The sequence below is a fragment of the Eschrichtius robustus genome, chromosome 1, assembly GCF_028021215.1.
Source record: "Eschrichtius robustus isolate mEscRob2 chromosome 1, mEscRob2.pri, whole genome shotgun sequence".
In the NCBI taxonomy this organism is placed as follows: domain Eukaryota; kingdom Metazoa; phylum Chordata; class Mammalia; order Artiodactyla; family Eschrichtiidae; genus Eschrichtius; species Eschrichtius robustus.
The window spans coordinates 50330669-50342150 of NC_090824.1; the positions used below are offsets into that span (position 1 = coordinate 50330669).

Here is an 11482-nt window from a genome sequence, read left to right on the forward strand (position 1 = left end):
ACAAGAATTATTTTTATTTTTTAAAGCTCACTTGTAAATGTCCTCCATAAAACTTACTTCCATAACTCCTAATTTGTTTTAGGTTCTCTTTTAAGATAGTTATGGATTCCCAAATCCTACTATGTAAGTAGTATAGGACAACTCTCTATGCAAGAAGTAATTCATGTGTGAAATTATTTTTCCTAGTTTATATTGGTTAGAGGAATAATACAAGAAGAAACCAAATATCACGCATCATATTAGTTTCCAATTCAATAAAACACTTCATCTTACAAAGTTTCATAATAAAAAGTACTGGACTCAGGCCTCGATTACAGTAGTACCAACTGAATAAAAGCCACAGTTCAATGATGGTACCTGAAACTATTCCAAACTAATCTAGGTTCTCTGGAGGAAAGGGCACGTTGAACAGAAAAGCATGTTTTAACTTATATCCAAAGACCAGTAAAACCACCATAAAAATAAAGGAAACACTTTTAATGAAATTATTCACAAAATTTTTAAGAATGTTAAAACTGATACTGAAAAACTACTGATTTCACATATTTAAACTTATCTAGGGGGAAAAAAATCCAGGTTAGACTATTCAAATATAAGTCTCAAAGTCTCACTAACTGTTCAAACGTGGTAAGACTGTGGCAGGCATTCCCTGGAGGTCCAGTGGTTAGGCCTCCGCGCTTTCACTGCCAAGGGCGTGGGTTCAATCCCTGGTTGGAGGACTAAGATCCCGCAAGCTGCCTGGTGTGGCCAAAATAAATAAATAAAAATTGGGCTTTAGATCTGGAGTCAAGAAACATTTTCAATCAACAGCCAGATAAGTAAATATTTCAGGCTTTTCAGGATAAATACTGTCTCTGTCACATATTCACAGTTGTTTTTTTGAGCAGTCTTTTAAAAATCCTTTAAAATGTAAAAAACCATTCTTAACTTAGTCCCTATAAAAACAAGTATAGGGACTTCCCTGGCGGTCCAGTGGTTAAGACTTCACCTTCCAATGCAGGGGGTGCAGGTTTGATCCCTGGTTGGGGAGCTAAGATCCCACATGCCTCAGGGCCAAAATACCAAAACATAAAACAGAAGCAATATTGTAACAAATTGAATAGACTTTAGAAAAACAAAAACAAAAAACAAGTGTAGCCAGATTTGCCCTTGGCCACAGTTTCCCCACCCCAGCTTTACACTATACATACTATCTTTTTGTTACTATATCAATTTCACTGATACTAACTTTTCTTCCCTCAAATATGTGCTCAAATGTTACCTTCTCAATGAGGACTTCTCTGAATACATGTCTATCAGTCTCCCTATATATATAACATACTATGTAATACATAGTATATTACCTAACGTTTTTATTTCTCACTCCAACCCCCCAACACCAATATAAGTTCCATGAAGGCAGATTTTTTTTTTCACTGATGTATCTCCTGTCCCTAGAACAGTGCCAGGCACATCAGTAGGCTCTCAATAAATAAACCTACCCTCACACTTATGAAACAAATACCATGGAGGAAATATAGTTGATCCTTGAACAACTCGGAGGTTAGGAGCGCTGACCCTCTGCAAAATCGAAAATCCAAATCCTCACATAACTTTGTAGTTGTACAGCACCCACTAATTCAACCAACCCCAGGCTGTGTAATACTGTAGTGTTTACTACTGGAAAATAAAAAATCCATGTATAAGTGGACCCACTTATATCCACATAGTTCAAACCCATGTTATTCAAGGGTCAACTGTATATCTAAATGAAGACAAGTGGAAAGGTATTCAAGAAGACTGACAAATACCTTTTTTTTTGTTTCAAGTAGTCATGAAACATTTTAAATAAAGGGGGGAAAAGTTCAAACCTATTTTCTTCCTGTCCCACAAAGTAAGTTATTTCTAGACTAATTCCCTGGAAGTTTACCATTACTTTGGCTTATTTAATAACAAATTTCAACTGTTAGTCCTAAACCCCTCTACAGACCTGTTCTGCCTCTTTGACCTCACCTGTATGTATTTATTCCCTGACCATTCAACTCACTAATCTAGTCTGGCAACTTTCAAGTTTAGCAAAGCGGGGAGGGAAAAGTTACTTTGCCTCTTCTATCACTCCATCTCCCAACATTCCCGTTTTATAAATTTTGTAATATTGTAATTGCAAATCTTTCCTACTTTGTCTTTTACCATTCAATATAAACAAAGCAAAAGGCTAGATTCTATTGAATACTATACTCCAAATACATTAGGCTCAGTGATTAGACAAGTTATTTTTAATTGCTATATGTGGTTTAACAATTTTTACCTATAAGGAAAGATTTGCCTTATCATAATCCATATATATACTTGGCAAGGTATAGAGGAAATAACTTTGGGAATTTAGTAAGCTCCACCACCATTCAGATTATGGCTACTATATTTCTAAATTGTATTAAAACATAACTCACTAAAGTGTAAAATATCTTCTACTGCTATCTCTGGTAAATTGATACTTGATAGCCATTAATAACATTAATGTGGGAGTTAAATCATACTAGAGATCACACTAAGATATTCTAAAATCAAACTACAAAAATTGCTAATCCAAGAAGGAGGCCTACAAGGAAGGAAATGTGTTTAAAAACCCCTTTATCCAACAAGTTATTCTTCATCTACTATTTTATTTTCTAAATGGCTACAATTCTGCCATTCTTATCAGACAAGCAACCTTGGTTTCTGAAAGACAAACTTTCTAAAATCCAAAAGTCAATTGTCAAGGGTTAAGACTACTCCGTAGGCCAATTCTTTAGAGACACAGTTCTGTCCTAAAAACTCTAAGGTTGTGATTTCTGAAAAAACAGTAGCATAATAAAAACTGCTATAGAACCTTCATTTTTAAAAAATTTCCAACTGCTTTTGTGTCCTAAGTTATAAAATCAGATTAAATTTGGTGGAACTAAATCAGGGCAAAACCTCCTATATAGCCAGGATTATAAGAAACAAACAGATTCCCTTTTTTCTTCATATAAAAGCAAGGTGACTCCCAAACTGTTACTTTATACCATATATCCCTGGAGAATAACATGGCCCAACACACCACACGTCCCACTTAATCTAGTTCAAACGAGTAACGTAACGTGAGAAACTGCACTGTGTAATTCCTTTATTTTCTGCATATTAGTGCTTTACCAACACTACAACCATAAAGAACACAATTCCAAGTACTGTACTTTTTCGTTTGGGGAGATCACAGTCTACAGACTCATTTACTTATATTAGACAAGATTAACCTCATTGAAAACTTACTTCAGTTTATAAATTCACATAAAATACAGAAATTGATGCAATTAAACAAAAACTTCAGGATCTTATTTCTTAACTTCTTAGATTGTAACTTTTTTTGCAGGCTATAATTACCTGCCCCATGATCATCAATGGTTATGATTCAATTTAACTACATCAATTATCAACCTTTTATATCCTTAAAGAAAATGTAAGTGAAAATTACAGTTTCTTAGCAAAAGGTTTAAGGTTTTCCAAATTTCAAATATTTGCTTTCCCTCCTCCCCCCACCTTCAGTTAAGACATTTCAAATAAACTAAAAATAACCACATCTCACCTGCAACATTCCATAGCAATCACTTGATGTATAAAATTTTAACTATGCCCCCAGTTATTTTAAGACAAACAAAAAATGGCTGCCTACCAATCTGTCTGTCACAAGTTAGAAATACTACATTTAAGAATTAACATGAGGGTTTCAAGTTTCCTCCAGTTTAGGCATTTATACCTTTGTGCTTGTCGCTTAAGGATGTTACTATAACATTGATATTTATATAACCCATGTTTATGTACCTTAATATGTAATCGTTTAAAACACTAGTAATTAAATTTATGATGGAGCTATGGGAATTTTAAAAGCAACTAAAATGTTCTTAGATGTGTGTCAGCTTCATTTCTAGAGATACTTCTACGAAAGTGAAACTGAGAACTTTATACTTTAGTTGCGTTTGAATTCAAAAATCCCTCTGCACCATTAGGAGCCTACAACATAGCACCTTTTCTCATCTGTTTTAAGTAAAATGTTTGTCAAGAGTTTTACTTTGAAGAGTTAACTTTCTATAGCCTTATACTTCTCATACATCTTTGGTAAAAGCTCCATTATACAATATGGCCAAAGCATGAAGGACCAATACTGTCCAATCATATACCATGATATCCCGTTCAATTTTAGTTTTCAGACACCCTCATAAACAAAACCCACTCCACCTTTTCCTGTATACTGCCTTTGCAGTCTACATTTCTGAATTCCCTAAGTTTAATTCCTTGAGGATCTCTAAAATGAATCCTTAAGGCTATATAAGAACCAGACGCTGCTACACAATTCTGTATCAAGCATTAACATTTGGTTCAAAGTATTATCATAGTGGTCTCAATAATCTAGTTACTGGTCCTAACCAGCTAAGCAAGTAATCTTGTTAGGATCTGGATATCACCAGTGAGCACACTGCTTACCCTTGAAGGAAAATAAGTTTACATTCATTGTCATCTGTAGGTTCTTCCTCTGCATCCTACTTCCCCTTTTGTCATTCCTCAAGTCTACACATCATTCATTCATCACATTTCCTTCCTCAAAGGAGATAGTGTATTATTGAACCAACAGGATATCTGACTATTAGCATGAGTTAATCAAACAGAATACCTTTTTCATAAAACATCTTTTCCAGTGTTCTAATTAATGGAGATATGGATCACTCATCTATTAAAAAAAAAAAAAAGACTTATATCTTCAGCTTAATCAATTGCTGTAATGTGGAAACACGAATTTTTTTTTCCAACTAGGTAAAAGGTGCATGTAATTTGAACTGTTAAATGCTTTATAAATGAATAAAGTAAACATTCTAGTAATTTAAAAACTACCGGTCTTAGACATTTGAAACATGGTAAAAGTATATATTCCAGTTTTGCCCAAAAGTCACTTAAAATATCTACAAATATTTCATCTGTGTGTGGCATACACCATTATTGCTCCATTTTCTGGAAAAGTCTATTTTTAAAGTTAAAAAAGAGGGAAAACACAGCAAAGTTGCTAACTTCGCAGTGAAAAAAAAAAAATCTGTGTCCTTGACAGGTTACATTTTCATAGTTTTATGCAGTGTAAGTTAGCTATGTAACGGGGAACTTGAGTTTTATCCTTACTCATGCATGATGTATGTTTCAGAACTTAAGAGCTGAAATTTCAAAGAACTTCTTACATTACCTGTTTAACACAGTGATGTGCAACTGGAACATATTACAATGATATTACTCATTATTTGCCACTGTGGGCTGTTTACTATACTGGTCTTAGATATAAAATGTCACATTTGAATTTACTAAGTTAAAGTCAGAACTCATAAGGGAGGGGAAAAAAGCCTTAAATATAAAAGACAAACGGCAGTTTGATTAAGCAATAATTTTCAGTTTACTAGATGAAACAGACTTGCAACACAGTCTGCATGAATGCAAAATAAGCCATCTACAGCAAGTGATAAGGAAACTGGGCAAAAAGGAAAAAAGCATACATTGGAAAAGAAGATTCTCTCGAAATAAAAAAATCAAACCATTATTATAAAGGAATTTACCAAGAACCGCTATATTTCCCCCATCCCATTTGCTGGAAGTCAACAAGAGCATCTAGCACTTTGTGTTCATGTCAAAAAAGTCAGATCAGAGCATCCTAACGCAAAGCAAAGAAAAAAAAAAAGAGAAGAAACAAAAAAGAAAAGCCCTAACCCCCTCCCCCAAACCGCAGAACTGTAACTCCAGAGTTCAAATTCAAAGAAGAGAAAGTGGCAATTGAAAGAGGTGATGGTGGCGATAATCCTATGAATGGGTTTTTGATTTCTCTCCTTCCGGGGGATGGGCGGAGAAGGCTCATTAGGATTTGTAGTTAGAGGTTAACCATGTGAGCCCCTCATAGAGTCCGTCCCCCGAGGTGGCACAGGAGGGCTGCACATACCAGTTCCTGTCCCGAATCCGGGTCAGGCCCAGTTTCTCCTGGATCTCGTGGGGTTTCATGGCATCGGGCAGGTCCTGCTTGTTGGCGAAGATGAGGATTATGGCGTCCCTCATCTCCCGGTCATTGATAATGCGGTGCAGCTCCTGGCGGGCCTCGTCGATGCGGTCGCGGTCGGCGCAGTCCACTACGAAGATCAGACCCTGGGTCCCGGTGTAGTAATGCCGCCAGAGCGGCCGGATCTTGTCCTGGCCGCCCACATCCCACACGTTGAACTTGACGTTTTTGTAAGTCACGGTCTCCACGTTGAAACCCACGGTGGGGATGGTGGTCACCGACTGGCCCAGCTTCAACTTGTACAGGATGGTTGTCTTGCCGGCTGCGTCCAGGCCCAACATGAGGATCCGCATTTCCTTGTTCCCGAAGATCTTAGATAGCACTTTCCCCATCGCGTCGGAGGAGCCGGGGCCGGGGGCATTCAGGTGTCCCGGGTCCCCTCCGCCAACAACGCCGCCGCCGCCGCGAAACCGAAACGGAGCCTCCCAATCGCGAGGGCGCCCGTGCGGCCTGCGTGGGAGTCGCCTGCTCGGGGTAGAGGCCCGGACCCGTCGCTCACTCGGGCATCACCCACCGCACAACTTGATTCCTCCAGTCGCCGCGGCCGCCGGGGCGCTGAGTCTGCGCCGGGAGAGCCGCCGCCCTGCTGAGGCGCGGCCCGGCCCGGAACTGCCCTTCCCCCCGCAGGCGCCGCGCGAGCACCGCCGCGGTTCCCGCTCCTCCGCCTTCTCCTCGCTCCGCCGCGGGAGACTGCGGCCCTTCGGCCCGGCTCCCGGTCCGCGAGCACCACGCTCACCACCGACCCAGGCCACCCGAGAGGCAGCACGGCTCCGGCGCCCCGTCAGGTCATTGATCCTCGCGGGAACTCGGTGCGCTGCCTGCAGACACAGAGAGAGGGAAAAGGGAGTTACTGCTAGAGCCCCAGAGAAGAGCGGAGACCGAGGGGGCCCGCCTTGCCAGCTCAGCCCAGGAGGTTACCTCCAGCCGCCGCCCCGCGCGCGGGCTCCCTCCGGCCTCCACCGCCTCCTCCCAGCTCTGCTGCCGCCGCCGCCGCCGCCGCCGCCGGAAAAGGCGCCGAGGAAACCGCCTCACTTCCCCTCCCGACCACGCAGGCGCGCAGAGGCCGCCCGTTCGGCCAAGAGCGACCTCTGTAAAGAGAGCGGCCCGCGCGCTAAGCGTCGGGGCGCCACGCGCGGGGGGGCGGGGCTACGGCGGCTCAGAGGGCTCGCAGGTGCGGCTAGCCCCCACCCCCGCGAATCTCGGACTCTCCCGCGCGGCCACCTGTCGCTGCTCTAGCGTCTCGTCCACTCTCTGCATTCCTCTTCCGCACTCTCTCCTCCTCCGCCCCCATTCAAACCAGAGGAGCCGATCCACTGCGGAGCTCCACGGTGTGGGGCCCGCGGACCGCCCGTTCCCCTGACGAACGCCTCCCCTGTGCGGCTTCCAGGCCTGTTCTCGGATCCCGGTGCCCGCCAGATGTTCCGCGAGTTCCCTCCAGCCCGCCCCAGCCTTCGTGTGCCCTCAGTCTCCCAGGGAAGCCCTAGCCGCAGTTTTTACCTTTCCCCCAGCCTTCTTTGGCTTCCTTTATCCCTCGTGCTCTGTGCGTTTCCTGAAAGACACGTGGGAGGCTAGTGGTTCGCGTGGAATCTGCCAGTCAGTGCGGCGCTTTTACTGGGCTTGGGTTTGCTCTGAAGCCCGTCTTTTGGACATTGGAGCCCTATCTTACACATCTCGTCAGGACCAGTCCACGTTTCTTAAAAATTACAGTATTATCAAAAGTTCCCGTGCCTTGCCGCTTTTTCAACTTTTTAGAAGGTGGTCATTTTTAATATTTAAATATCATCTCCTTTTAGTATGATTAGTAGTAGCTTCTCACCCAGCCACTCATTCTTAACTTTAAGGAGCCTCGACGATATAATTTTAGCGTAGGATTTGGAATCAGAAAGACTACTTCTGTCGCCTGGATTTGGACATTTAACCTTACTGAGTTACCCCCTGTGTAAACTGAGTGTAACACTGACCTTTCTGTCCGCAAACCCCATTTGAGGGTTAAATAATGTTTCTAGAAAACTTCAACCTTTTTGTATCGAATCGTTAGTGGTAAAGTTAGACTTAAAGTTCAAAAAAGGTGAAAGCTTGAAATGTAAAAAAACCAAAGGGAGGAAAAACAGGAAAATAGTGTGTGTGTGTTTTTTTTTTAAGAAGATGCTGTAGTAACATAAGGTAACATACTTTTTATGTCACAATTTAAGAAAGTTTGATAATGGTAGATTGGTTAAATGATAACCTTACAAACTTCAGCCTGAAGTAAATTTACTTAAGTTATTAATATACTGGCAATGATTTAATTTACTTACCATCTGCCTTAATATGTAAGCCCTGTCTTAAAACTGAAAGAAGGATTTGGAGTCAGAAGATTGGGGTTCAGAGTGTTACCCCTCCGTTTTATAGCTGTGAATCCTTTCCTTGCAGTCTTTGTAAACTTCATTTTTTTATCTGTTGAACGAGATGAAGAATATCATCTCGAATGAAAATAGTCACTGTTTATTGATGGTTATCATAAACACTGTACTAAATTACTTTAAATATTTTACTTTAATCTGCACAGCAACCATGTGAGGTAGCTTTGAGTATTAGTGGAAACTGAGGGTCAAAGAGGTTGAATAATTTTTTGAAAGTCACAGAGTTGAGATTAAATGGTGAATCTACAGCTCATCCTCTTAACCCCCAAATTATGCTCTCTCCCTGAGTACTTCACACAGTTGTTCGGAAGCTCGATTATGGTACCGTTGACTCTTGAACAACACGGGTTTGAACTGCACAGATCCACTTGTACTTGGCTTTTTTTCAATAAATATGTACTACGTTGTTACACAGTCCGGGTTGGTTGAATCCACGGATGTGGAACCTGGGATGTGGGGGACCAACTAAGAAGTTATCCTCAGAATTTGGACTACATTGAGGTGAGCCCCCCAACTCCCCTATTGTTCAAGGGTCCCTGTATTTCTTAAAATGCTTTATAACTATAAATAAAGTGCTATAGGGCTTCCCTGGTGGCGCAGTGGTTGAGAATCTGCCTGCCAATGCAGGGGACACGGGTTCGAGCCCTGGTCTGGGAAGATCCCACGTGCCGCGGGGCAACTAGGCCCGTGAGCCACAATTACTGAGCCTGCGCTTCTGGAGCCTGTGCTCCGCAACAAGAGAGGCCGCGATAATGAGAGGCCCGTGCACCGCGAGGAAGAGTGGCCCCCACTTGCCGCAACTAGAGAAAGCCTTCACACAGAAATGAAGACCCAACACAGCCATAAATAAAATAAATAAATAAATAAGCCCAAAAGTTAAAAAAAAAAATCACATATAAAAAAAAAGATTATATTAATAAATAAATAAAGTGCTATAGTAATTATTATTATATTTGAGGAAGGAATTTTTTTATATGTGGCAGTGAGTACTGTATTTTGCTTCATTCCAACATAATAATAGTTTTCTCAGCGCAGATTCCAATTTTTCCAACTAGATGGAAGATTGATCTGCTGGACTTGGATTTATTTTTCAGTGAAAGGTGTGATATAATTAAAAATGGAAGCAACTTGAAGCACTAGCATCTACCTGGCACTGACACTGTGCTAGGGCTAAAAAAGTTCATTTTTGAAAGCCAACTTCCATTCATCTTCTACAAGAATACATGGAGGCAGAGACTTTGCCTTGTCCACATAATGTCCTCAGTGACAGCATGCAGGTATCAGGAATTCAGTCGTTATTTGAATGAATGATTACCTTTTATACCACAGATGAGACAAAACAAAAAAGGAAAGGCACATACTATTTTATCTGCAGTTTGCAGTAATAGGTTAATCAAGATTTTCATACAGTGGCATATCTTATAGTGGCTCTTCATACAATAAATTATACAATAGATTATTTTTAAGTAATGATCATAAAACAAATAATAATGGCCAGAATATAAATACAGTGAAAAATTTTAACTTTGTATGTATACAAAATTTTTTAAACAGTGCATTTCAATAAAACCAAACTATCTGCAAAAAGTAACAATTTAGGGGACTACTAAATCATACCACTGATGAAATATTTTGTTTTCTTGACACTTTCTTGAAACAATTAACAATTCAAAAAGTAAATTTCAATTCTAAAAATATTAGTCATTCAGTGAAATTTTACAAATAAACTAAAATTTACATTTATGAAACAAAGTATTAGATTTCTCAGTTTGCATTCTGTTTCACTGTTTTAAATTATAGACACAGATGAAACTCCAAAGACTAACTGCTGTAGAAAAATGGATCTCTGCTTTTCAACTCAAAGCCTGCAAATAAAGAGATTTCTCCAGCTTGCTTTCAAACCAGGCTTCTCTTTTAGAAAACACCATTTCATAATTTCTAATCTGTTCAACAGCCACATATGTTTATTATAATCCTGACTAAAACACCATCTTTTAAGAATAATATTTACTTTCATAAAATGACTTAGCTTTCCACTTTAAGAATAAATAAATGTCTTCCTTAACAATAGCACCCCATGCTATTTACCCCTATTTCTGAATTCCTATAGCTTTTAAAAAATCACTCACTCTGTATGACTCTGTCATATATTTCTTTCTATCCCATGCAGGGCCAGGGAAATTCTGACCACACAGTGAGGGTGGGAACCAAAATGATAGTTCACTCCCTCTTCCTCTCCCTGTGTCACTGAGGAACCACTTTCTAGTTCTTCCTCTTTAACCATAAAAAAAACTGATATCCCAATCAAAACCTTGATAATTACTTTAGCTATGCCTGAGTATGAAGACTTCATCTCATTTTCAGCAATATTAAAAGTGGAAAAGATAGAACTAAAAGAAAAGTTTGAATTACAGTTGATATTTTAGCAAATTGTTTAATAGTTATGGCTTCAGACCATAAAAATAAACACTGGGGCAACATAGTCTAGTGGCACAAGTGAATAGAAAAAGCTAAATTACATCCTTAACTTACTCCCAATACTTCTTTACTTAGGTTTAACTTGGGTAATTTGTTCATCCTCATTGATCATCAATTTCTCTGTTCCTGCAATAGAGAAATCTCTCTTAATTGATTAGGGCAGTATATGTTATTCTCCTTTTCAGTTGAAGGAGCCGAGGCACTTAGAGAGTAAGCAACTTTCTTAAGATCTATAAATGGTACAGAGGAGATTTGAATTAACACTTTTTTGATCCAAGTCTGGTGTTCTTTTCGCTATTGTGTGAACTCTGGAAGCTGGACTAGATCAATGGTTTTCAGCTCTGGCTGCACATTAAAATCAGCTGGGGCATTTTTAGACTATAAATTCTTGAGCCCACCCCGGGTTAATTAAGTCAAAATATCTGTGATAGAGGTTCTACCCACCAGTATTTTTTTAAGGCTCCCTGAGTGATTCTAATGTGTAGCTAAGATTGAGAAGCACTGAACTAATCGCTAACTTCCCTTC

General features: G+C 40.1%; 1 protein-coding gene across 2 annotated transcripts; it reads right to left on the reverse strand.

Annotated features, from left to right (window-relative positions):
* Window positions 1-3107: 3107 nt before the first annotated feature.
* Window positions 3108-7598, reverse strand: ARF6 (ARF GTPase 6). 2 transcript variants are annotated; one of them, XM_068545669.1, is made up of 2 exons: window positions 7574-7598; window positions 3108-6894 (listed from the first exon to the last, which is right to left on the reverse strand). In XM_068545669.1, the coding sequence occupies exon 2, from the start codon at window positions 6406-6408 to the stop codon at window positions 5881-5883; it is 528 nt and encodes a 175-aa protein (XP_068401770.1). In that variant the 5' UTR covers window positions 6409-6894; window positions 7574-7598; the 3' UTR covers window positions 3108-5880. The 2 variants fall into 2 exon arrangements, with proteins under 2 accessions (XP_068401770.1, XP_068401766.1); XM_068545665.1 differs by lacking the exon at window positions 7574-7598 and adding an exon at window positions 6995-7100.
* Window positions 7599-11482: the final 3884 nt, after the last annotated feature.

Excerpts from the sequence above, each read along its gene's own strand:
- ARF6 (XM_068545669.1), bottom strand. The coding sequence starts at position 6,408 with ATGGGGAAAGTGCTATCTAAGATCTTCGGGAACAAGGAAATGCGGATC.